General features: G+C 40.8%; 1 protein-coding gene across 3 annotated transcripts; it reads left to right on the top strand.

The window, feature by feature from the left end:
• The first annotated feature begins 655 nt into the window (after positions 1 to 655).
• CGRRF1 (cell growth regulator with ring finger domain 1) lies at positions 656 to 27,760 on the top strand. Of its 3 annotated transcripts, none has more exons than XM_047767385.1 (7): positions 804 to 877; positions 15,647 to 15,815; positions 17,060 to 17,199; positions 23,795 to 23,972; positions 24,126 to 24,273; positions 25,888 to 25,995; positions 26,224 to 27,760. In XM_047767385.1, the coding sequence occupies exons 3-7, from the start codon at positions 17,136 to 17,138 to the stop codon at positions 26,542 to 26,544; spliced, it is 819 nt and encodes a 272-aa protein (XP_047623341.1). In that variant the 5' UTR covers positions 804 to 877; positions 15,647 to 15,815; positions 17,060 to 17,135; the 3' UTR covers positions 26,545 to 27,760. The 3 variants fall into 3 exon arrangements, with proteins under 3 accessions (XP_047623339.1, XP_047623341.1, XP_047623340.1); XM_047767384.1 differs by having other exon boundaries at positions 15,647 to 15,768; XM_047767383.1 differs by lacking the exon at positions 15,647 to 15,815 and having other exon boundaries at positions 656 to 877.

Consider the following 27,760-nt stretch of genomic DNA (forward strand, 5'->3'; position numbering starts at 1 on the left):
AAATTAATACAAAAAACGTTCAGATATCTAATTCTAATTTGAGGGGTATATAGGGAAGAAAAAAAAGAAGTGGGTATGGGAGGGTGGTTGACTTATTTGAGAATCTTGACACCCAATTTTCCTCTAGCACTAAAAGCTGAGAGGACTCCTATAAAATGCTTGTGAGACTCGTTTTGGTTTTTCGTACAGAGCATATTCATAAGTTTTGTAACAAAAACAGAGTAGGTGTGCGGTTATTTTATTTTATAGAACTCCAGATGCCGGCCCTCTCCTTCCTTCCAGGTCTGCCACAGATCTAATATGTAGGATTACAGGATTTAGACTTTGTGGCGTGGATTTCGGACTGTGTCTCCTCTCTCTGGCATCTTACCTGAGTCCTGAACGCAGTTGGCACCAAAAGCAATTCAGAATTTGCCGCAGAAAAACGTGGACCTCTAAGACGTTGTCAAAGACGCTCTCTGGGTTCAGGGAATTTGAGCCGGGGGCGGGACGAGTCGGGGCCGCGTCCAAGCTCGCCCCGCCCCTTTGCGAAGCCAATAACTCGGGACGAGAGTGGGAGGGGTAGGGCAAGAAGGCGACCTCGTGATTGGCACACCGACTCCCGCAGCCTGAGAGGCTACCTCTGTATCTAGTCTACCAGAGCGCTAGGCAAGTGCAGATCTATAAAGTTTGTCCACTCCGGGGCACCGTAGTGCCTTTTACCCTGGCGGAGTGGGCGGGGCTGCGCTAGGCTGGGCTGGGCGGCTGGAGCCCGCCTCAGCTTTGGAGACCTGATGGCTGCGGTGTTTCTGGTAACGCTCTATGAGTACTCGCCGCTTTTCTATATTGCAGTGGTCTTTACGTGCTTCATCGTGACTACTGGCCTGGTGTTGGGATGGTAAGTGCCCCCGGACTAGGGGCAAGGGATGAAGGGGCGGACGGACAGCCAGAGAGTGGGGTCACGGCGGTCAGCAGGGGGCAGAGGAGTTGGAAAGCTGGCTGGGCTGGCACCTGGGACTTTCGGAGAGTCGGTGCCGAGGCCTCTGACCAGCTCCGGGAAGAAAACAAGGTGGACACCGCACCTGCATCACTGCCCTGCCCTCACCGTGGGGTCCCCGTAGCTGCGAGCATCTGGCGGTGGTGCCGGGTTGAGGTATTTTACTCAGCTTTGTTTACAGGTGATAAGCAGCCAGTAAAGGGGCCTGGTCTTGGTGTTAGGATAGAGAGCTTGTACAACAGACTTCTGCCCTGGATCGGGGCCTACTGTGTGCCCGGAGCGAAACCGTCATCTGTGGTGCAATGCACGGACGTGGACAGCAAACCAAGTCGATTGTTCTTCTGACCTGCACTGAGGACTTGGCCTCAGATCTTTCAGCGTAACTGTTTACCGTTTGGGAATTTAATGGTTTCTACACACATTCCACACTTTTTGAAGATATATTTAGGTCGATAGGCCTATAAAGACGTAATTTTAGAGCTGGAAGAGACCTTAGAGATTATTTATGCTAAGGAGTAAGTAGGGGCACTTGACCTATTGGAGACTAGGAGAGTAGACGCTTAGATCCTCCCTGAGTAATTCTTCTAGCTCAGAGATCCTAAAATTTCTCTCTTGAGGAGATGCCATTGTATAAATGCAGCTAGTTGAAACATCTTACTGGTCCATCCATTGAGGAGAGAGACATGCGCTGGATTTTGAAGAATAAGTGTTTTGAATAATAAATAGAGTTCAAGGTGTATAGCAAAGAATAGAAGGCATTTCAGAGAATACATGAGCAGAGGGCCAGGGGAAACATGCTGGTGAATAGGGCAGACTGCTTATAATGAGTTTAAAATTACCCTTTGGGAGTTCCCATTGTAGCTCAGCGGTAATGAGTACAACTAGTATCCATGAGGACATGGGTTTGCTCTCTGGCCTTGCTCAATATGTTAAAGAGCCAGCGTTGCTGGTGTAGGCCAGCAACTGCAGCTCCGATTTGACCCCTAGCCTGGGAACTTACATATGCCAAGGAGGGTGTGGCTCTAAAAAGCCAAAAAAAAAAAAAAAAGACCCTTTGATCACATGTATATGACTATTTTAAAGAAAAGATGAGCCCTTGTCAGTTGCTGAAACTATGCCACCTTTAGGAACTAAGTAAAGTCTTAACATTTTTCCACACTGCTTTCCACCTGCTAGCAATAGATTATAAAATTCCTTGTTGGTTGGTGGGGGAAGATTAAAATCTATTTTACACAAATTTGTTTTTTTTTTTGTCTTTTTGTTTTGTTTTTAGGGCCACACCTGCGGCATATGGAGGTTCCCAGGCTAGGGACTAATCGGAGCTGTAGCGACTGGTCTACACCACAGCCACAGCAATGCCAGATCCAAGCCTCATCTGCAATGTACACCACAGCTCACGGCAACGCCGGATCCTTAACCCACTGGGCAATGCCAGGGATCAAACCCGCAAACTCATGGTTCCTAGTCAGATTCGTTTCTGCTATGTACTACGGGAACTCCAAATTTGTTATTCTTGACCCATCAGATTTTCTTGCTATTGTTCACTTCGAAAAGTTCGTAATTGTGTTAGGAAGATATTGCCCAAGTGAGAAAACTGTCTTAACGCAGGATATTTATTGACTTTAATGTTAGGGTCATTCTGTTCAAGAAATGTAATTTTCTTCCATTAAAGAAAACAAGTAACTAGTTGATAATTGTAGCCTTAAATTTTAATTTTCAATAGGCCTAATTATTTTAAAATTAGTTTTCACTTTGCCTAAGTCAGCTAATCAGGTATCTTAGGTATCTTTCTTTAGTATTGGGAAGAGGAAAATGAGTGAAGAGCATATTGATAGTGATGGTGGCATCTGTGGGTGAAGGGTGGTCAGGAGCCTCATGTTTGTAATGGTTAAAAGTCAGACTTTAGACAGACCTAGGTTCAATTCTTGCCTCTGCCAATTTGAAGACTTGATTTGAAAACGTAATGATTACCTAACCACTCCATTTAAATGTGACTTTTGCAACGGTGGAACCCCAGACAACTGTAGAACTTTTGAAAGTCTGAACCAAACACTGCTCAGGCCACAAGACCATGTAAGTGCAGGTCACTTCCATCTTGACTTGGGCCTAACCAGTCATCTTGAACCCAACTCAGCCGTTCTCTCCATGTTAGCTTTGCCTATGTAGATAAATTTTTTAGTAGTGTTAATTTGCTAACCTAAGGCAGGGCTACAGATTCATTGAGTAGAAACAATGAAAACCATCTAGATTTCATCAGAGTAACTTTCTTATTATTCCCCAGGCAGAAGATAAAGCCATTGACCCACTATGCTTCCCTCCCTTGTCATTTTTTTTAACCTCTCAAAATAGAATCAGTCTTGGTCATCTGTCTCCTCTGTCATGGTTCTTGGCACTGCTCTGCGTTTCTTTCCCATTGCTTCTCTCCACTTTTCTTCTTGTCCACTTGCACTGTGTGGGAAAGGAGAAAGAACAGGAACATCTGATTATTGGACTCCTAGTAGCAATAGCAAAGAATTCATGCAACTGGAAGTATGTTATCTCTATTTAACTACATGATGGCTTCTGTGAGCTCTAATAGCTCACGTTTATTAAATTCTTGCTTTTTTTCTAGGCACTTGTGCAGAAAGGTGACCCGAATGCCATATATATCCTTTAATGGTCTCAGATAATCAGTCCCCTTGACTCTGCAGGTACTCTCTGCTTCCTCTTGACTACAGATTATTAAGCTATCACCTCTCAGCTTCATACCACCCTTATATACTCTGCTTTGTGAATCTGGGGCAGAACCTTTAAACCCCCTTTCTTTGCTGGCTCATTGCCTCTATGGGGCTTTGCCAATAGGGGAAGGGGAATGGAAGGCTAGAGGACTTGCTGCTTCTTGTTTGGTTCTTTTCCTCCTCTGTCTCGCCACAGCCATAGTGCTTCACTCTGGCATTAACAGTTGGTCTCAGTTTGTGGTTTTCCACTCCTAAGATTTTAGTACCTATTCCTCAGATCTGAATACCAGCTGCGTGAGTATCTTTCCTCCGAATGTCTAAGGTGTGGTAATCCTCTTTCCTCTATTCCTTGTCCTAGGAGCAATAGTTGTTTCCTGCTGTTGCTACTTTTTTGATACTCAGTGTCCCCTTTTGCTTTTTCAGTCCTTCAACATCTGGTTAACAATTTTTATATTAAATTACCCTTTTAAAATAACTAGTGTGATTTTGGTTTCTTAACTGGGCTGACAAATATATTAAGAAATTGTTACTCAGGCATTCCTGCTGTGGTGCAGTGGTTTAAGAATCCAACTGCAGTGGCTTGTGTCACTGCAGAGGTGCAGGTTCAATCTCCAGCCCTGTGCAGTGGGTTAAAAGGTCCAGCATTGCCAGCAGCTGTGGTGTAGGTCTCATCTGTGGCTTGGATTTAATCCCTGGCCCAGGAACTTCCTTCCATATGCCACAGATGTGGCCATAAAAAAAAAAAAAAAAAAAGCTGTTACTCAGAATGGGATCCTGACTGAGTGGGGTGGGGTGGGGGGGAACCTTCAAGGATGGAATTTGGGTTAGGTTATTTCTTCAGCTCCTTGCCAATGGGAAATATGATTCTAGTTATCCATGACACATGTTGGCATCATAATTAATCAAATCACTACCTGTGTTTTACTGTGATTAAATGATTTCTGAAGTAGGTGCCTTGGGGGACCAAGGGGCTAATGTACATGACAATTATGATAGTAATGAGACTACAGGGACTGAGGGGTGGGTGGGATGGTTGCTCTCAAGATCACTGGAGCACTTACAAAAAGAAAATAAGTTCAGGTCTTTAAACTCTCAGTAAAAGAATTAAAGAATTGGAGTTTCTATGGTTTTAAAGCACTTTGCCTCAGGTAGCCACAAAGCTAAAAATTGACCACAGATTTAATTGTGCTGGTGTTAGAATTACACAGCCTTGATGATGATGTCTCGTTTAGGACACTGACTGCAAAGAAGTAAAGCCCTGAGACTTGGAATGGCAACATCTAAATAGACATGGAGAGAGCTGAGAATCTTGAAACGCCAGTCACTCTGAGCCTCCCTAGTGGGTGGAAGCAGCTTGCTTTCGTTGTCAGAAAACTAGCCTTCCCTTGTCTGAAGATCCCGTAATAACCTCCTCTAGGGCAGTTGGTGTGTAAAGGGTACCTATACTCAAGACCTACCTCTATTACCTTTTGCCACAAGGCCCAAATCGCTTCATGCTGCATAGGACAGAGACAAAAATCTGACCCAGTTAGAAAGAGCCTAGTCTCAAAAAGAATTGCAAAAGTTTGCTAATTTGTATCACTGTGAATTTGGGTAATATGTGTGAGAATGGAGTGTAAGTAGGTCAGGCCAAGGAGGATATAATGTAGCAGTAGATCAGTTTACATTTACTGATGTGGGTGTATTCTCAAAAGAAAAAAATCAGAGTCTAAAGTATTTACTCATACTTGGTTGACTAAAACGTGGACTCAAAGGTGCCCTATATTTAATAAGTTTGATGGAGTTCCCATTGTGGCTCAGCAGGTTAAGAACCTAACATTGTGTCTGTGAGGATTCCGGTCTGATCCTGGCCTTGCTTAGTGGGGCTCAGTGGGTTAAGGATCCAGAGTTACCGCAAGTTGTGAAATAGATTGCAGATGTAGCTCAGATTCAGCATTGCTGCGGCTGTGGCATAGGTAATAGAGGTAGGTCTTGAGTGTAGGCACCTATAGGGTTAGGGTTAAAAAAGCAGTTGCAGCTTTGATTTGACACCTAGCCCAGGAACTTTCATATGCGACAGATGTGGCCCTAAAAATATTAAAAAAAAATAAACAAACAAACAAATGAGGTTGAGATGCTAGAACTTTCCTGGCATAATGAAGAAGGAATCTGAAGGCTTCGAAAGATAGGAATATTGGAATGGATTTATTGTGTGCAGCCTGCACACCTAACTTGTACTGCATCCTTCAAGAGGACACAGGAGATAACACCTTGCAATGACATGAGGAAAGACTAGTATTCTTGAAAATCTCTGGTGCCTGTCCTCTATAGGCCATTTGTGATGGTGGGAGATGCTGCCATTAAGGTGGACTTCCTGATCAGAGATCCAGTGCAACACATAACTGCAAGAGTCAAGGTGGACATATGTCCCATAATAGTCAGTGGAGGACAAAGCAGAGAATGTTTGGCCAGCAAGGATCTTTGACAGTGCATAATGGATTACAGTGTCCTTAGGAATAAAATAGACAGGTGGCCAACTAAATACTATATGAACTACATAGATTTATTTATTTTTTTTCCTATACGCTGCAAGTAGGGGCATACTTGCGGTGTATAGGAGTTCCCAGGCTAGGGATTGAATCGGAGCTGCAGCTACTGGCCTATACCATAGCCACAGCAATGCAGGATCCAAGCTGCACCTGTGACCTATACCATAGCTCACAGCAATACTGGATCCTTACCCACTGAGCGGGGCCAGGGATTGAACCCATGTCCTCATGAATACTAGTCAGATTCATTACTGCTGAGTCACAACGGGAACTCCCAAATCTGTTTCTCTTGTGCTACTTTGTTCCCTATTAGACTTTGCCAGTAGGGATGCTAGAAAGAGTCTGGAAGGCTGGAGGAGGAAGAAGGAACTTCGTATTCACCATTTGCTTCCTTTTCCTGGTCTACATTCCTGCACCACTGGCCATCACCCTGGCAGTAAGAGTTGGCCTCTGTAGCTGCAGTTTATTTTAGTTTACAGTTTTTCTTCATACCTTGAGCCAGCCTTATTTACTCCTTCAGAAATATCAGCACCATCTGGCCAGCACTCCTGCTGCAAAAGCTTGGGTCCAGCTCTGGAGGATTCTTTCTCCAAGCTTCTAAACTGTAATAACCCCAACTCTTCCCTTTGTTTCCTCAGCCTTAGGAGGAATAACCGCTTCTTGCTAGAATACCTCAGTGTCCTCACCCCCTTGTCTTTTCAGTCCTCCAGTATTTGGTTAATTATTTTTTATGTTAAATTCTTTGTCTAAATAACTGATGTGGTTTCTCTCTCCTGCCAACTCTGCCTGATACACTGGCCTTGACTATTTCTCCTCTCACTTGTTGAATGCAGTATGTTGTGTGTGTGTGATAAATTGGTGATGAGGTACAGATTCCTTCTTAGGAAAAGAATATAGCTTTATTTTGTCTTTGTTTAGGGTAAAAAAATTTGACACTTCTATTGGCAAGAAATTTCTTGGGACAATCTAGAAGAGAACACAAAACTGTTAGAAATGTCATTTCAAATCTTAATAGGGCTGTAAGATAACTTATTCTAACCTTCTTTTTACAATTAAAAGTACAGAATTTTAGAGCTTGAGTCAAGTCACTGAAAATCTGTTAGAACAGCAGTTTCCTCAAAAACAACCTTCTTCCCTACCAAGGGTTTCCCCAGGAATGTTTTTTTATATTCTGATCCGGTCTCAGTGTCCAACCAGCCATGTGAGGCCAACTTTGCACAGAAGAGAAGACCCTCCAGATTAACTGCCTGTGTGTTTTCTAATTGGCTTAAGAACTCAAGGCTGAAGAAGTGATAAAAATTGTTTACTGCTGAGCTTGAAACTGTAGCCTCAAAGTAACCTTTATTCATGAGGGACTCCATGAGACTCCAGCAATGAAGAGAGCTGATTGAGCTGATGACAGGAAGCTTAGGAAGTGTGTGTAGGGTAAGACATTGTATAGGCAATGGGACAAAGTGTGGACAGGATTGGAAGTCCCCAGATTACTGCTGGGCTGGAAGTTTAAGCAGTATGAACAGGTGCTACAAACACTTTAGAAATGGGAAAAACCAGAATTATAGAAAATTTCAGGAGGATTAAGTATGAAATTGTAACAGTAAAGAGAATGGAAAATTCTCTTAATGGAAAAAAGGGGGGAGGTGAGTTTATTTAAAAGAGAAAGTAATGAATGTTAAGAAATGTTTGTTTAGTTGACATTCCATCACTAACAGTTGCCAAAATGAGTTGAAGTGCAAGAAGATAAAAATGGAATTGGATTGAAAAGAAAATTGGCCAATTTTCTATTTTATTCGTTCTTCCAGTGTCATATTAGCCATGATCTGATACACAGGGCATCAGTGTCTTTATTCAAGTTTTTGACTAAAAATAGAAAAGGCCAGATGTAAGGATGGTGGCCAGAGTCACATTGCTGGGTCTACTTAGTAGTATTTTCTATTTTTCAGCACCAATTATGGATTTCTGTTTAGGTGGTATTCAGTTTTTAACCTTATTCCAAATTGTTTCTGCACATTGGCTTTTGAGTACATTAAAGATAGAAATATCGGTCCACATCCAATAAGATTAAACTTTGAAAATTGTGGATTTTTATGCAAAATGCCAAGTTCACATTGGGTCAGGTATGTGAAAAGGTTTAGGATTATTCTAGACTGAAAGCTCAACATGAGTCATTAGTATATCAGCTAACATGATCTTAAACTACTTTAAGCATGATGTTTAGAGCAAGAGGTGTGGTCGGTTTATTGATGTTGTCCAATTACACAGTAATTCTACCCTTCTCACCTCCTGTTTTCCTCTCAAAGCATGAGGATATCAAGAGAACAGAGCTGGCAAAGTCAAATAAGGACCCAGAGCGGTGACATAGTGCTGGCTGCTCTGTTCATGCTTGGTTAGCTCCTCTAAGAGGACAAGAATATAAAAATGTCTGAGATTGTAATTCAGAAGTGTAGCAGTGTTAGGACATAATTCACATAAGGCAGTAATGAAAAGCCAAAGAGCAAAAACATTAACCTTAAAGGAAGAGGTTAATAACTATTGTATTAAAATTAAGAACTGTGTTCATCAAAAGATACCAATATGAATGTGAAAAAGGCAAGGTGTAGAAGGGCTGATATTCCATTAAAGGGCTCATATTCAGAACATATAAGAATTTCTACAAATAAGAAAAAATAAAGACAGACCAATAGAAAAACAGGGAAAGGGAGTTCCCGTCGTGGCTCAGTGTTTAACGAATCTGACTAGGAACCATGAAGTTGCGGGTTCAATCCCTGGCCTCACTCAGTCGGTTAAGCATCTGGTGTTGCCGTGAGCTGTGGTGTAAGTTGAAGACGAGGCTTGGATCTGGTGTTGCTGTGACTGTGGAGTAGGCCAGCAGCTACAGCTCCGATCTAGACCCCTAACCTGGGAACCTCCATGCGCCTTCAGTGCGGCTCTAGAAAATGAAAAAAAGACAAAAAAAAAAAGAAAAAAGAAAAACAGGGAAAGGATTTTAAAGCGCTTTCACAAAAGAAGCTGTCAAAGTAACCATAAACATAAGCTGTGCTCAGCCTCATTAGTCTTCAGGAAAGTAGAAATTAAAACCATAACACAGTGCCTCCACATACCTACCAGGATGGCTAATAATGTTTTGGCAAGGATATGGTGCTAGAGGGAGCCCTCATTCGTTGCTGGTGAAGTGTGAACTGATACTACTACAGAGAACAGTTGTTAACATTATTCACCAAAGTTGAAGAAATGGCCAGAAATTCCATTCTTTTTTTTTTTTTTAATTTAAATGATTTTTTTTTCGTTATAGCTGGTTTACAGTGTTCTGTCAATTTTCTACTGTACAGCAAGGTGACCCAGTCACAGAAATTCCATTCTTAACAGAAATGTGTGTACCTGTATGTACACTGACAGCCCTGTATGAAAAGGTTCATATCAGCATTATTCATAATGGCCAAGATGTGAGAACAACTTAAATGTCCATTAAGAGTGGAATAATCGGAGTTCCCGTCGTGGCGCAGTGGTTAACGAATCCGACTAGGAACCATAAGGTTGCGGGTTTGGCCCCTGCCCTTGCTCAGTGGGTTAATGATCCAGCGTTGCCTTGAGCTGTGGTGTAGGTTGCAGACGCGGCTCGGATCTCACGTTGCTGTGGCTCTGGCGTAGGCCGGTGGCTACAGCTCCGATTCGACCCCTACCCTGGGAGCCTCCATATGCTGCAGGAGTGGCCCAAGAAATAGCTAAAAAGACAAAAAAAAAAAAAAAAGAGTGGAATAATCAAGCAGATTAGGCTATGTTTATATAATAGAATATTATACAGCCAGAAAATGCAATAAGTATAGATATAAGAATGAATCTTCAACATAATGTTATAAAATAGGAAATAAAAGTGTACACACATGCTTCCACTTATATAGTTCAGAAACAGGTATGCTAAATTATAATAACTGAAGTCAAGATACAGAAGGAAGGGGTAGTATATGGGAGGTGATGCAAGGAGACTTTCTGACGATATTGTTTTCCTTACCGAGTAACAGTTATTTTGTTATTCAGAAAAGTATTTTGTGGGAGTTGGCTAAATATTACATTTAAAATGTAATTCACTGTATTAAGTTAAAAAAGAAAAACCATAGGAGTTCCCATCGTGGCGCAGCAGAGACGAATCCAACTAGGAACCATGAGGTTGTCAGTTCAATCCCTCACCTTGCTCAGTGGGTTAAGGATCTGGCGTTGCCGTGAGTTGTGGCATAGGTCGCAGATGCGACTCGGATCTGGCATTGCTGTGGCTCTGGCGTAGGCTGGTAGATCTGTTGGACCCCTAGTCTGGGAACCTCCATATGTTGCGGGTGAGGCCCTAAAAAGACAAAAGACAAAAAAAAAAAAAAGAAAGAAAGAAAGAAAGGAAAAGTATTTTGTGTACTTTTTTATATGTATGTTATCCTTCACAATAAAAAGATTACATAAGATTAAAAGGCCAAAGATTTGAGTAAGATTCATAACAACAATTCTAAAAGGATATTAGATAATGTAGATCCAAGATTAAGCATGAGGCAGAGAAATTTAAAAATCTAGAAAGAGGAGTTTCTTTTAATAATAGGTGTGCTTAGCCAGCTGTTGATGTAATGCTGGGCCAAGCGGCCTTGGATAAGCATGCTTAAGGAGAAGCAGTACTTTACATGTCAAATTATTTGCTCCACTCTGAGGTGTATACAAAAAAGCCTCAGGGCAGGTATGGTGTATCCTCCTACAACAGTGATTTTATGTAAAGACTTGGAGAGATGGTACTTTTATATTAAAACTGGATACATCATGGAGTATATAAAGCATATTAGAAAGGAATTTCACACTCTCAATGGGCTGCTTCCAGATATTTCCCCAAAGTCTTTTGGGGTTTCAGGCCCTTATACTTTAAAGGATTATTTAATTGAAATTTTTATGTACAACATTATAGAGTACCTGAAGTAATGGTACCTGAATCTACAATAGAAATGAACACCATGAAATCTAAATTCTCGTTTTTTTTTTTGTCTTTTGTCTCTTGAGGGCTGCACCTACAGCATATCAATGTTCCCAGGCTAGGGGTCTAATCAGAGCTGCAACTGCCAGCCTGTGCCACAGCCACAGCAATGCCAGATCCGAGCCACATCTGTGACCTACACCCCCACTCATGGCAACGCCAGTTCCTTAACCCACTGAGTGAAACCAGAGATCGAACCCGCAACCTCATGGTTCCTAGTCGGATTCATTTCTGTTGCACCACGATGGCAACTCCTGAATTCTTGTTTTACTACTGGTAATGTGGGCATAAAGAATCAGGCAGTGAGGGTACAAAAATGGTGGGGCAAGGTGGGGAGAATTATATAATGAGGAAGGGGCTCGGGAGTGTAATGAGGAGTATGTATAGAATGGTGTTTTTTCTTTGCTGTTTTTTTTTTTTCCACTCCAAGGGATGAAGAAAAAAAGGGAATGTTTAGGGCTGTCATAGGAAGGTTATTCCTTGTGTCCTCCTACTCCATATGCCCAACTTGACCTCTAAAAGGCACTGGGGCAAATGTGAGCAGTAGAGACAAACACTGTAGGGATCCTTAACCTGATGAACCACCAGGGGATTCCTACACACTGGATTTTAGCAAGCACATTTTCTGGACATATTGAGAAGATTGTATGGTTTTTCTTTTTCTTTCTTTCTTTCTTTTTTTTTTTTTTTTTTGCTTTTTAGGGCTGCACTCACAACACATGGAGGTTCCCAGGCTAGCGGTCCAATTGGAGCTACAGCTGCTGGCCTACGCCACAGCCACAGCCACAGCCACACCAGATCTGAGCCACATCTGCAACCTATACCATAGCTCATGACAACGCCAGATCTTTAACCCACTGAACGAGGACAGGGATTGAACCCGCAACTTCATGATTTTTAGTTGGATTCATTTCTGTTGCACCACAATGGGAACTCCTATGGTTTTTCTTTTTTAATTTGTTAATACAGTGAATTACATTACATTTTAAATGTAATATTAAGCCAACCTTGCTTTCCTGAGATAAACCTTACTAGGTGTCAACATAGTAACCTTTAACCTTTTTGTTTTTTTTTTTGGCCATGCCTCAGCAAGTGGAAGTTCCTGGTCCTGTGACTGAACCTGAGCCACAGCAGTGTCAATGCCAAATCCTCCACTGCTAGGGAACTCTTTAACCTTTTTATATATTGTTGGATTTGCTAATATTTTGTTAGGAATTTTTGCATTTATGTTCCTGAGTGATATTCATTTGTAGTTTTCTTGTATTACTTCTTCCCCTTCTCTGCAGACCTTATATATGTTGGGCTACTTGATGAAACTGTCCATCAGCTCACTGATGTTTTGGGATTTTGTTCAGCCTTTTTTTTTTGTATTTCATATTGAATACTTTCTGTTGCTATGTCTTCACATTTACTCACCTTTTGTTCTGTAATGTCTAACCTGCTGCAATTCTCATCCAGTGCATTTTTCATCTAAAATATTGTATTTTTCATTTTCAGAAGTGGATTTGAGTCTTTTTGTATCTGCTGCATCTCTGTATATTATCCTCATCTTATTTTCTTGACATATGGAGTATAGTTGTGATAATTATTTTTATATCCTTGCCTACTGATTCTAGTATCTGTATCATTTCTGTGGTCTATTACTACCGATTAGTTTCTCTGCTCATTATGGGTCATATTTTTCTGCTTTGGAATGCTTGTTAATTTTTTATTGGCTACTAAACCTTATGAATTTTACCTTATTGGGCGCTGGATGTTTTTGTATTATTATAAATATTCCTGAACTTTGGGGATTCATTTAACTTAGTTGGAAATGCTTGGATCTGTTAGGGGCTTTTTTTCTGCTTTTTAAAGCAGGGTCAGAACTGCCTTATCCAAATGTTTTATAAAATTAAAATCATCTAGAGTGAAATTTTATTGCCTTTCTCTTGGCATTAGATTTATTCATTTCATTTCAAATTTTAGTTTGCAACCTAAATTTTAGGGGAAGTCCTTTCCTCCTTTTGACTTCATCTTTGCCTTTAGCCAGATTCCTACACCCTCATCAATGACTAGGTCTTATAATAACAGTTCTGTCTCATATTCATATTGGCCTAACCCAGCTCCTGGATTCAAGTTGTGAATGTGGCTCTGGCCCTTGTCTTGTGTGGATAACCTGTAAGCCTTCTTACTGTGTGACGGCTTCATTGCCTCTGCCTGCTGCCAGACTTAGAACCCATCAAACCACAGCATCGCCTTACTCACTGCTTTATATTTCTTTTCCTTTTCAGACCTATAAAGATTTGTCTTTGAACTCAACTATGTCTCTCTCTTTTTTAAAAAACACAATTTTTTTTTTTTTGCTATTTCTTGGGCCGCTCCCGCGGCATATGGAGGTTCCCAGGCTAGGGGTCTAATCAGAGCCGTAGCTGCCAGCCTACGCCAGAGCCACAGCAACGCAGGATCTGAGCTGTGTCTGCAACCTACACCACAGCTCACAGCAACGCCGGATCATTAACCCACTGAGCAAGGGCAGGGACCGAATCCGCAACCTCATGGTTCCTAGTCGGATTCGTTAACCACTGCGCCACGACGGGAACTCCTAAAAACACAATTTGTTATTAAAATTTTCAAACATACAGAACTTAAAACTTAAGAAAGAATTACACCATGAACACACAAATGCCCATCATTTAGGTTCTGCAATCAGTATTTCGCTATGTCTTTATTACGTATCTGTCCATCCATCCATCCCTCTCTCTAGTGATTGGTCCATCTTAATTCCTTGATCGCTTTATATTAAGTTGCACTTTTCATCCATAAGTACTGAAGATTATTAGAGTTGAATATTTGTGTTTGTAGTTCTCTTTTTCCATTTGAAGTAATATTTGTGTAGAGTGAAATGTATACATCTTAAGTATCATCAAACACCTCATCTATACAACTCTGAGCTCAATCAAGATGTAGAATATTACTGTCACCAGAGGAAGTTTCATTGTGTCCTTTCCCAGTCAGCTTATACTCCTATACCCCAAAAGCAACCACTGTTCTGTTTTTTATTTCTACCATAAATTAGTTTTGCCTGCTCTAAAATTTCATATTATGGAATCAGAGAGCATGTATTCTTTTATGTAAGGCCTCTTTTGCACAGTGTGTTGTTTTGAGATTTATCAACGTGGTTGTAGAAATAATTCCTTTTTGTCGATGAGTAGTACTATTGCTTTGTTTAAACACACCACTGTTTGTCTACTTGTTTCAGTGAGGTCCTTTTTATTTATTTATTTAATCTATCACTGCTGAGTGTTTAGAGAGAAAAGAGGGCTTTAAAGTATGAGCTTAACTTTGCTGTCTTAACATAATTAAATTCCCCTAGTTTAACTAATGTGTTTGCATTTTAAGTTGTTTTATTTATTTATTTATTTATTTATTTATTTAAGCATAAGATCCCCCCTTTATGTATTCCAACTGGAAAACCAGTTTTCCAGCACCTATATTGATAAGTTACCCTCTGTTGTGTGTGAGACCCCAACACAGTGCAGTCCACTTTGGCTTTTGATTGTTCACTGACCCATTACTTCCTAATGCCAACACTAGCAGTTTCCAGGGAGGAAGTGGTTTTAAAATGTCTCTGACTGTAAACTGTCCACAATCTTTTTGTTTTGTTTTGTTTTGTTTTGTTTTGGGCTATTTCTTGGTCCGCTCCTGCGGCATATGGAGGTTCCCAGGCTAGGGGTCTAATCGGAGCTGTAGCCGCCGGCCTACGCCAGAGCCACAGCAACGCGGGATCCGAGCCGCGTCTGCGACCTACACCACAGCTCACGGCAACGCCGGATCGTTAACCCACTGAGCAAGGGCAGGGACCGAAGCCGCAACCTCATGGTTCCTAGTCGGATTCGTTAACCACTGCGCCACGACGGGAACTCCCTGTCCACAATCTTGAGGCAGGCTCCAGGTCCCACTAATGGATCTTACAGGCCCATTGCAGGCCATCACTGTGACATAAATACAAGTGGGGCTGTCTCTCCAGGTAGATGCCAGACACAGCTCTGCACACCCAGTGTGTGTGACATACCTCAGCTGTGGGGTTTTGGGGGTCAAACCACCTTAAAAGTCATCCTGGGTCTGTGGCTGGGCCCACAGCTCCCAGGCTGCCCTGGACAAGCCTGGGCTCAGCATGTGCACTGGGCTGCCAGTGTCTAGGAGGGAGTACATAGAGGGCTGCCTGCTAGGTGAGGCCCACCTTCAAGCCAGGGAGGCTGGCTCCCCTGGGCAGGAGCCCAGAGGCTGGGCCAGAGATGCTTGAGGGCACAGCTGCTCCAGACGCTGCCCAGGGCAGAGGTTGATGGGCAGAGAGCCAGGGGTGTAAAGAGAGAGCTGCAGAGAAGGGTGCACTCAGCTGGGAGCCCTGCAGTTGCTGTCTGTGTGTTTCATCTGTTGATTCTGAAACCAGGTTTTTATCTGTACTTTGGAGAGCTTCATCTCCTGGGCTTGTCGCTGATGCCCCATGGGCCCAGGTAGCAGCGGTACTGGAAGGAGCACTCGAGGGCACTGACCTGCTCTGCAGTGAATGAGGTGTGCACGCGGGTTGCCTGCGCAGTCAGCCTCTTGGCTCAGTAGAGGTGTGTGTCCCTTCTGAGTCTCCGTTTCCAAAGACTTCACCTCCACACCCATGGTCTTGGGGGGTGCTGCTCTGCTGCATGTGGGGCTGGGGGAGACACGCTCCACTGGGGGACTTCGGCGGGCCTGGAGGTGTGCACCGGCCCTGCATGGCAGCTCTGGGACAGCTGGTCCCACCGAGATTGGCTTGCAGTTACTGGGTAGGGCGGAGGGAGAGACGTGGTCGAATGGTGGGGGGGCACTCAGGATCTGCCTCTGGACAGATGGGGGTCCAGGCCAGGGTCCACTGTAGGACAGAGGGGGCAGGAACAGGGTGTGCTGGCTGGTAGGGCGGGGCCCAGCAGAGCGCAGGTTCCACCTCCTAAGTTGTTTTATTTGATTTTTTTTATTTTTTCTAAGTTGTTTTATTTAAACTGAATAAACTTAGCTGCTTTCTACGTTTATAAGAAATTGAGATTAGTCCCTTCCATTTTCCCCCTAAGTCTGTTCAGTATGCATTGTCACATTTTTACATGAAATTTAAAAGTAGAGAATATGTTATATAAATACAGGGTAATATTTGGTGCTTTAAAATTCTCTTGTCTCCTAAATAATATCAAATAGCCTGCATATTAAATATGTATTTCTTTTTCATATCATTAAAAATTCAATAATTCTATTATGTTTTTGCTGTTATATTAGGTACCTTTTATCTATAATCATGAGTCTCCTTTGTAATCAATAATTGTTAACAATAGAACTCTTTGTTTTCAAGAGTATGTTGATTCAGCCAGCTGAACAATGTGTTGCAATTCTGTGATACCTCTAATCTCCCTTAATTCTGGATTAATTCTGCAATATAATGTAAATTTTTGAATAACTGAATCTTTTTCTGATACTAAAAGGAATAACTAATAGGAGTTCCCATTGTGGCTCAGTGGTAATGAACCCAACTAGTATCCATGAGGATGCAGATTCAATCCCTGACCTTACTCATTGGGTTAAGGATCCAGTGATGCCATGAGCTGTGGTGTAGCTTGCAGATGCAGCTCGGATCCCACATTGCTGTGGCTCTGGTGTAGGCTGGCAGCTGTAGCTCTGATTTGACGCCTAGCCTGGGAACTTCCATGTGCCTTGGGTGCAGCCCTAAAAAGACAAAAAAAAAAAAAAAAAGGAATAACTAATAAAGCATAATATGCTTTACATGTAACATAAAGTTTGAATATTTGTTAAAAGTATGTGTTCTTTTATTTTTACCTTTCTTCAGGTTTGGTTGGGATGTTCCAGTAATTCTGAGAAATTCAGAAGAGACCCAATTCAACACAAGAGTCTTCAAAAAGCAAATGAGACAAGTCAAGAATCCTTTTGGCTTAGAGATCACCAATCCATCTTCAGCTTCAATTACAAGTTGGTGGCTTTTTTTCCAAAGATTTTTCTCTTTCTATGCCCCTTTCTTAGCCCTTTAATTCTCTTTCTCTATTGCTTTCTCTTCCTCAGACTTAACAAACATTTATAGAGCAGCTATTTAACTTTAGGAGCTATACTACTTACCTCAGTTAGAAAGACTAAGAATTCACAAACCTTACTCCTAAGGAACTTATCAACTAGTAAACAGAGGTGTTAGAAAAGAATAAAGTATCACAGGTGTTAATAAGAAAAGTCTGTTAGGATACTGTGCCATTTTCATTGGTCTTCAGGGCGGTGAGAAAAGGATGCTGTAGTACAAATATAGGTAATGTAAGGTCACTACCCTTTGAAGAACAATGCCTTCACCTGAAATTATGGTATTTTAGTATTAAATGATAATAATAGATGACAGTTGTTTGTTTCTGTACTTGGGAAAATAAATTGTCTGCAAGATTATCTAGGAACCACTAGAGTAAATGAAAGAAAGAGTTAAGTTTGCAAAGGTGGGGAGGCCCATGCAGGAGAAGCTTCATAAAGAGGAATGTGCTGAGTCTGTCTCTCTCTTATTTTTCTTTTCTTTCTTCTCTTTGCAATTCTGTGTGTGTGTGTGTGTGCGTGCGCGTGTGCGCGCGCACGTGTATGTGGAGTATTGAGATAAGAGGTCTTTATCTTTTAGGATTGGAAGAAATTCTAGGTAGAGGGAGAAGCATGAACAAGGCCCTGAGCTAGAAACAGAAAAATACATTAGAGAAACAATAGGTAGTTTGTTACGGATAAAACATAGGATGGGACAAGTCAGAGACAAGAGTTAGGGAAGACTTAGGTTCTTTGCTGAGTCCTCTGTGGACAGAGCCTGTTACTGAGAAGGAATGCTGGAGGAACAACAGGTTTGGGAAGAAAGATAGTGAATTCAGTTTTTTTTTCTTTTTTTGTCTTTTTGCCATTTCTAGGGCCGCTCCCGCGGCATATGGAGGTTCCCAGGCTAGGGGTCTAATCGGAGCTGTAGCCGCCGGCCTACGCCAGAGCCACAGCAACGCGGGATCCGAGCCGCGTCTGCGACCTACACCACAGCTCACGGCAACGCCGGATCGTTAACCCACTGAGCAAGGGCAGGGACCGAAGCCGCAACCTCATGGTTCCTAGTCGGATTCGTTAACCACTGCGCCACGACGGGAACTCCCTCCACTTTTAATCTTATTCTAGCCACCATCCCCTTCCTCTTCTTCCCATCACAGCCAGGCTTCTTAAAAGTGGTTTGCACTTGCCGCCTTCTCTTAGCCTGTTCCCTTTTTTTTTCCTTATCTTTTGCCTTTTTTCAGGGCCGCACCCGCAACTTATGGAGGTTCCCAGGCCAGGGGTCTAATCAGAACTGTAGCTGCCGGCCTATGCCACAGCCACAACAACACAGGATCTGAGCTGCATCTGCGACCTACACCACAGCTCATGGCAATGCCGGATTCTTAATGCACTGAGCAAGGCCAGGGATCGAACCTGCAACCTCATGGTTCCTAGTTGGATTTGTTCCCACTGTGCCACGACGGGAACTCCTAGCCTGTTCCCTTTTTACTCCTCACATCGGTGAAGGCTGATTTTTGCCTATAGGTGTGTACTGAGATGGCTTTCTCCAGGGTCTCCAATTACCACTTCTGCCCCCACCTCCTACCCCCTGAAGTAGTAAAATCCAGAGCATGCATCTCTGGCCTGAGTTAGTGCTCTCTCTGCAGTATTTAGCAGAGTTGGAGAGTTGACTGGGCCTTGCTTCTCAACATGCTCTCCTTTGGCCCCTGTGACCATTCTTTTTTGTTTGTTTGTTTTGCTTTTTTTAAGAGCCACACCTGTGGCATATGGAGGTTCCAGGCTAGGGGTCAAATCAGAGCTGCAGCTGTTGGTCTACACCACAGCCACAGCAACATGGGGTCCGAGCTGTGACCTACACCACAGCTCATGGCAACGCCAGATCCTTAACCCACTGAGCGAGGCCAGGGATCGAACCCAAGTCCTCATGGATACTAGTTGGGTTTGTAACCACTGAGCCACAATGGGAACTCTCCTGTGACCATTCTTGTCTAGTCATCTTCCAGCCTCTAACTTCCAGAGTTAGTTGTCAACAATTAGTGTATATAGTCAGTAGGGGTTTACCTTAAGTAAACCTTGGTTTACGGTGAAAATTTCTTGTTCTTCCTTAGCTGTAAATATTATACTCTTACCCTATAACTTAAAGGGAACTAGGAGCCTTTTTTTCCCCCCCCGATGGTGGATAAGGAGTTCATTCTGACATTTTTCACTTAGGAAAACCAAATTTCAAGATAGGACAGAGAAAATCAACTTGTTTAGAAAACATGCCTGATATGCAGGTTTGTTAAAATGTGCAGAACCATGGTGGTTTGGTGGCCTACGGAGGTTCACAGGCTAGGGGTCAAATCCTAGCTACAGCTGATGGCCTATACCACAGCCACAGCAACGGGGGACCCAAGCTGCATCTTTGACCTACACCACAGCTCATGAACAAGGCTGGATCCTTAACCCACTGAGTGAGGATCAAACCCGCATCCTCATGGGTACTACCAGTAGGATTCGTTTCTGCTGTGCCACTGGAACTCCCCGCAGTGTAGATGCTTTAATGACATTAAAAGTAAGTACTCAGGATATATTAGTTGAGTTGAATTAGTTCAGGAATTCTGCTCTCCTTTCGTAAAAAGCTGCCTTGGATTTTGTCATGTAGCATTTTTGGAGGAATTTGTGAACCTCTTTTTCCTACAACCTAAAATTTTCATCTCCCAGCACTGCCTCTAGTTTCATTATCCTGATGCATGATCTCCTTGTGTATGAGTTCTTCTTTCTCAGGGATTCTTCTTTGAGGCTTGTGGCTTTTCTGCCCCATTGTTTCTCCTTTTTTAATGGCTCAACTCATTGGACTGTGGTCCATATTTTTATTTCAGTTTTTTGCAAGATCATCTCTTGCGCTGTGCTTTACTTGACTGTTGCATCTAGTCAGGTAAAGACAGGTTGAGAGAAATCACATCCATGCTGCCTCAATTTGGATTCTGAATTTTCTGGTTTATGGCTGTGTTCCAATTCTGTTAATGATCTGCTATTGATCTGTAAGATCAATAGATCTGATATGCCATTATGTGCACACTGAATTTTAGAAGACTAAGAAAATGTAAGAATGGGAACCCTCTTTGCAGAGGTGGGAACAACTAAAGGGAGAATATTTTTACGTAGTGGTATTTAAACTAGCATCAGTAGGTATATTCTCTTTTCAGTCTATGTAATGGAAGAGTTTATATATGAAAGATTGTAGAAAGTAGAATTTTATATATTCTATAATTCTTTTTATTAACTTATTAATTTCAGAGACATGTTGTGTGAAAGTGTGATTAATATCCAGTTGTCAGTGGACTCTGACACTCTCCCCATTGTAGTCAATTATACAAAGTCTGTACGCAAGTCTTGTAAGCAGCTCTGATCTCTGGAACTCTGCTTCTTTTTACAAAGTAGGTTTCCGTGTTCTATAAGTCAAGTTTTTTAAGGCTTATCCTTCCATTGTTCTTTTTTAGTGCAAATAAACACATATATATGGATATCTCTCATGTAACGATATATAACATGCTCTGTATACTTTCTTCCACCTTCCTTTTTTCATTTTTAAAAAATTTATAATGGTTTTTATTTTTTTCATTATAGCTGGTTTACATTGTTCTGTCAGTTTTCTACTGTACAGCATGGTGACCTGCTGTATAGCACTGGAAACTATATCTAATCACTTATGATGGAGCACGATAATGTGAGAAAAAAGAATGTATACATGTATGTGTAGCTGGGTCACCTTCCTTTTTTCATTTAACAGTATATTCTGAAGATTGTTCCACAGTAATATATACAGGTATTTTGATATGGCTCAATTCTTTTTTAAATGTTGTAGTATTTCATTATAGAGTATTCTATGTTTTATTTATTTAATCCCTTACTGATGAACATTTGGGTGGGTTATAGGATTTTTGATATAACTAGGACCCTGTACATATATACCTTTCTACGTTTTTGTCACTAATACAAAAATATTAAGAAATCAGAGTTCGCTTGTGGTACAGTGGGTTAAGGATCCTGTGTTGTCACTGCAGTGGCCCAGGTCACTGTTCTGGTGCAGATTTGATTGCTGTCCCAGGAACTTCCACATGCTGTGAGGGCAGCCAAAAATGAAAAAGGCATCATTTTCTGGGTTCCTTTCTTTTAATTTCCCACCCTTTTTTAATATGCCTTTTCTATTTTTCCCTTTCTTATCTACTTCCCACTTTTTTTTTCTTGCCTCATGTTTTGTGACATAGAGGAAAGTATGTAATATGTGTGTCTGTTTTATTTTATTTTGCTTTTTAGGGCCACACCCTTGGCATATGGAAGTTCCCAGGCTAAGGGTCCAATTGGAACTACAGTTGCCAGCCACAGCCACAGTCACAGCAATTTGGGATCCAAGCCTTGTCTACGGCCTGCATATACCACAGGTCATGGTAATGTTGGATCCCTGACCTGCTGAGCGAGGCCAGGGATTGAACCCACATCCTCATGGATACTAACTAGTTGGATTTGTTTCCACTGTGCCACGGCAGGAACTCTTATATAAATTTTTTTAAATTTGTATTAATGGAGTGTTTTTCTTCAGTTACTTAATAGCTAATTAAAAAAAAATAGCTAATTGAATGTTCCATTCTTAAATGAATACCTGATGTTTGGAATCATATAAAAATTTGAAATCAAATTCTCTTCCAATTACTATCTAAAGTTCCTGCCAATTAAGATTTTTTGCTTACCTGTGTTTAGAAATTGCTCTATATTGTTGCTACTATACATAGTTAAAATCTGAGACTCTGTGTACATACTACTAAATACTGAGAAGAAAAGTGAAAAACTCAGTCAATTTTTGGTGTCCCATAGAGCGTCTGCTGTCTTTGTGTATGTTCTCCCAACACATAATCTTGATCACCTTTTTTTTGTTTTTTCTGTCTTTTTGCCTTTTGAGGGCTGCTCCTGCAGCATATGGAAGCTCCCAGACTAGGGATCCAGTCGGAGCCGTAGCCACCGGCCTACGCCAGAGCCACAGTAACAAGGATCTGAGCTGCGTCTGCAACGTACACCGCAGCTCACGGCAATGCCCGATCTCCAAACTACTGAGCAAGGCCAGGGACCGAAGCCGCAACCTCATGGTTCCTAGTTGGATTCGTTAACCACTGTGCCACAACGGGAACTCCCTTGATCACCTTTTAAAAAATATGCAATGTGGAGTTCCTGTCATGGTGCTGTGGTTAACAAATCCAACTAGGGACCATGAGGTTGCAGGTTTGATCCCTAGCCTCACTCAATGGGTTAAGGATCCAGGGTTGCCGTGAGCTGTGGTGTAGGTCACAGACGTGGCTTGGATCTGGTGTTGCTGTGGCTCTGGTGTAGGCTGGTGGCTACAGTTCTGGTTAGACCCCTAGCCTGGGAACCTCCACATGCCGTGGGTACGGCCCTAGAAAAGACAGAAAGACAAAAATAATAATAATAATAATAAATTTTAAAAAATATGTAGTGTATCAATAAAAATTTCTATTTACAAACAACAGAAATGACTCCAATAAAAGGACATTAATTAACTTAAAGAATTGCCAGTAGGTTTGGAGAGCCAGAATCAGAGGCTGTTCAGCCAGGAACAGTGACCAAAACCATGCCCTTTTGATCTGGTAAGTACATCATGGCCACTGAGCAGTAGATATTGCAGCCTGCACTGCCAGCAGTAGGGGACTTTGGATGTTGCTGCCCTTGAACTTGATATTATTGCAGCTGCCACGGGCAAGAGAAAAAAGCATGTAGGTGGCATGTAGTAAATCCTATACAAGTGTTAAGTAAATAGGTAAGACTACATAAGATAATTTGTATGTCCACTTATAATTTATATAGCCACTTAATCAGGTTTAATTAAATTGTAATATCTTTTATTTTGCTGATAGTGAACACGCGAATGAGGGCATCAATATTAAACCCTCCATGTTTTGGAATCTCCGCTCTTAAGATATTTTGCATATTACATGGGACATTATCTGTGTGACAAGAATATATTAATGTTGTCAATGAGTATATTAATGTTAGTAAGGCAATTTCTTTTTAATATTTTTCCTACTCCACTGATATATCTTTTGGACCCCATGGGTTGTATGTGTCTACTTTTGGAGACATTGCTTCCTGCAGTTAGAATTATATATACCACTACAGTGGTAGGTTATCAATGATGAACTATATTTTAGTTTTTAAAATCTAGGTGGGAAGAGTCTTGAAGTCACCGAAAAAAATCATATTTATAATTTCCAAGCATAAATGTAAAATAATATAAATTAGAGTTTACTGAAAGGACTTCAAAATTGTGTAGACATTGAAGGTTTTTATATCTTGTGTTTTAGAGACCATTTCCTTCATTTATAGGCACATACCCTTTAATGAGTTCCTTTAACTGCCTGCAGCCTGGCTAGCATCCAAAAGGAAGGCTTTGTTACTTGAGATATATAATTGTATTAGAAATCACATTAGGTAATTGTCTCCTCTTTGTCTCATTTGTTTTCTGTAGCTGGCATAACTTTGAGAACAGATTGCCTTGAAGACAGCCTCCTTACATGCTACTGGGGGTGCAGTGTTCAAAGATTATATGAAGCTCTGCAGAAACACTTTTATTGCTTCCGAATAAGCACTCCCCGAGCATTGGATGATGCTCTGTATAGTGAATATCTCTATCAAGAGCAGTATTTGTATCCTTTTATCTGACATCTCCATTAGCACACAGACATTTTAGACGTTAGATTTTATTATGGATAAAATAGTATTGCCAAGTTATTATTTATTCCCTTTGGTCTATTGTATTTTTGGTTATGATGGCAGTTTACCTTTACATCTTCAAAAAGTATTAAAAAGGACAGCAAAGAAGAAATATATTGCCAGTTACCAAGAGAGAACAAAATTGAAGATTTTGGTATGGTGCCCAGATCTCGTTATCCACTTGTAGCCCTGTTGACCCTGGCCGATGAGGATGACCGAGAAATTTATGATATTGTAAGTAATTTTAAAGTTCTGGAAGCATTTACTTTTAAGCAATTTGGATGATGGGTCTTAATTATTCGGTATAATAGAAAAAGGTTTATTTTGGGGGGGGTGATCAGGGGCTGTCTTCCTCTTTTTATTTTGCTTTTAAACTTAATTTTATTGGAATATAGTTGATTTGCAATGTTCTGTTTCAGGTGTACAGCAAAGTGAATCAGTGATAATATAAATATATCCATTCAAAAAGGGTTTATTGGAGTTCCCGTCGTGGCATAGTGAAAATGAATCTGACTAGGAACCATGAGGTTGCGGGTTTGATCCCTGGCCTCACTCAGTGGGTTAAGGATCCAGCATTGCCATGAGCTGTGGTGTAGGTCACAGATGTGGCTTGGATCTGGTGTTGCTGTGGCTCTGGTGTAGGCTGGCAGCTATAGCTACAACTAGACCCCTAGCCTGGGGACTTCCATATGTCACGTGTGTGGCACTAGAAAGCAAAAAAAAGCAAAAAACAGAAAACAAAAAAGGTTTATTTTAATTTCTGAGGGTACATATTTGGCCTGAACACATTTTCCTTGAAAAATGAATACATGGGAAGTACACCTGTATGGGTTTTATATGTGTAAAGTGCCTTCAGTGTATGACTTTTTTTCCACATGGATTGCAAGAATATGATTTTATGTAGAAAATAAAAGATATAATTGAATGACACTAATTTCATCGTTCTGTATTCTGTCATGCTTGCCACATAGAAAAGTCTGTTGAGGGTCATGTTTATTCCTAACATTTTTAGCCCTGAATAAAGAAGCATTGCAGTGATCTGAAGAGCTCGATTCTGAGACAGGAGCCACCATCCGCCACATAACTGTCAGTCATCTTGTTTCCATCATAGCACTGCTGCACCTACATCTTATATGTTTGGTTCCTATATTTTCAGTATTTATTGTCATCTCCTTTTCTCATTATGTGCTAATTATTTCTTTAGTCTTCAAGTTTATCTCAATTAGGAAGATGAAAGAATCTCAGATCTAAAAAGACCTCTTTGCTATGCGCTGCCTTCTTTTCAGTATTTTCCTAGCTATTCTTTTTTTTTTTTTTTAGCACCACACCCTCAGCATATGGAGGTTCCCAGGCTAGGGGTTATATTGGAGCTACAGCTGCTGGCCTACACCACAGCCATAGCAACCTGGGATCTGAACTGCATCTGAGACCTACACCACAGCTCATGGCAGTGCTGGATCCTTAACCCATTGAGTGGGGCCAGGGATGGGACCTGTGTCCTCATGGATACTAGTTGGGTTCGTTTCTGCTGAGCCATAATGAGAATTCCTTTCTAGCTATTCTTATGTGTTATTTTTCCATAAGAAAATTTTAGAGTCAACTCATGTAGCTGTATAAAAAACTCATTGCTATTTTTGTTTAAGTGACATTAAATTTGTAAATTTGAGTATAAATAAAATAACTCTGGCAAAAATATACAACTGGTTCCTCTTCAGTGACTGTGATTTAAGGACATTACTGTAAGTTTTCTAATTTATCAACCTCTTATTTGAATTTGAAAAGTATTTTTCACATATAAGAAAGCCTATAAAGAGATTATATACTGACTGCTGTTCATTTTTATTTTAGATTTCTATGGTGTCAGTAATTCATATTCCTGATAAGACTTATAAACTCTCGTGTAGAATATTATATCAATATTTACTCCTGGCTCAAGGTCAATTTCATGATCTTAAGGTAAGTTGTACCCTGTAATCTTATCCCTGTCTTTTTTGTTTGCAGAGTTTCAAAGAATAACTGTTTATAAAGGGATAATAATATTTTCCAGTCAGTTATCATGGAAGTTAGTTATTGTTTGCTTTTGGATTTGCTAGCTCATAAATTTTTAGCAGCGCTTCTGGCCCCTGGTCTTGAAGCATAATTGTCACTTGTAATTATCTTTACATTTGTTTCTTTGATTTTCAGCAACTTTTCATGTCTGCAAATAATAATTCCACTCCCTCCAGCAATTCCTCTCCAGAAGGAAAAAATACAGACCAAAGCTTGATGGAAAAGGCAGGACTATCTGAAAGTGAAGTAGAGCCACTGGAGGAGAACAGCAAGGACTGTGTGGTTTGCCAGAATGGGACAGTGAACTGGGTGCTCTTGCCGTGTAGACACACATGCTTGTGTGATGGCTGTGTTAAGTATTTTCAGCAGTGCCCTATGTGCAGGCAGTTTGTTCAGGAATCTTTTGCACTTTGCAGTCAAAAAGAGCAAGATAAAGACAAACTGAAAAGTCTCTGAGGATGTTGTTACTACTGAAAAGTATACTTTCCACTGAAGATGCAAACATATGTTCCTAGAATTAATCATAACATGGAATCTACGGTATTAAACATCAGTGAAAATTCTGTTTTAACTTCATATTTGTACATGGTACATGGATGATGAAAATGAGTTATTCCTTGCTGTTCACTATGGCAAACACTGGAATCCTATTCAGTGTCAACGCATAAAAATTCATCCAACTCTCGAGAAGAATGTAAACTTTGGACTTTTATCAGCTGGTGGATTTCATGTAATGTCCATGAGAAAACTTCTGAAAATCAATCCATCCAAAATTTGAGGAAGTAAAAGTCTTAAGATTTTTCAATGTTTTTCCTTTGACATAATCTGGAGTTCAATTGGGTAAAAACTAATTTCTTCTTAAAGTACTTGTATATTCCCTAGTTTACAAAAGAGTAGGAAAGGGCTTCTAACTTTAAATCCTTTCATATCAGTTTTTATAAATATCCATCTGTTTAGTTTCTAATTTTCTTATAATCATAGTCATATAAACACAAGTCTTAATTTTTAAATATAGCTTCTTAAATCATAAATGCAAGATACAGATCTTGACTGTTCTCAGTGTATCATAGATTAAAATGATACTCATTTATAGGAAGCAGATATATAAAACATGGGTAATAAAATTTCTTGGATAATTAAATTTATTGTCAAAGATGATTAGATTAGCAGAATGTGACCTATCAGGAAGATCTATGAGATTTTAATGCCTTACCTTACATTTCCTCCTGCACAAGGAATCTATCCAAAACTGGAGGGTTTTTAGAGCCAGAAAAATCACTAAAAGAAGCAAATAACTATATTTTTCTAGTGTGGTTTTTATTCCAAATAAACCCCATGTCCTCTGAATAGTAAATCACTTTCTTTATCTCCTGTTTCATCCTCTTTAAGAATTGAGGAAATGGAAAGATGGAAAGTCAAAAAAAAAAAAAAAAAAAGAGCCCCACTCCTCACTTTCTCCAGGATGAAAAAAGTAAATCAGAGCTTCCTGTTTCTTTGGTGGAAATTACCTTTAATTCACTAAGAAATTAGATCATGGTAAATAAACTATGACATGCAGGGAGATTTCCAAGCCTTTTTGTCCTGTTTGTATTAAGGATAATGCCTTATCTTTGTATCAGTGTATTTACATAATATTTTTTCATTCCCATCAAATATAGCACTCTCAAAAAGA

Source organism: Phacochoerus africanus, chromosome 2 (assembly GCF_016906955.1).
Source record: "Phacochoerus africanus isolate WHEZ1 chromosome 2, ROS_Pafr_v1, whole genome shotgun sequence".
NCBI classification, from domain to species: Eukaryota; Metazoa; Chordata; class Mammalia; order Artiodactyla; family Suidae; genus Phacochoerus; species Phacochoerus africanus.

Excerpts from the sequence above, each read along its gene's own strand:
- CGRRF1 (XM_047767383.1), top strand. The coding sequence starts at position 774 with ATGGCTGCGGTGTTTCTGGTAACGCTCTATGAGTACTCGCCGCTTTTC. Across the intron at positions 878-17,059 it reads ACTGGCCTGGTGTTGGGATG|GTTTGGTTGGGATGTTCCAG; the intron begins GTAAGTGCCCCC and ends ACCTTTCTTCAG. Across the intron at positions 25,996-26,223 it reads GTCAATTTCATGATCTTAAG|CAACTTTTCATGTCTGCAAA; the intron begins GTAAGTTGTACC and ends TTTGATTTTCAG.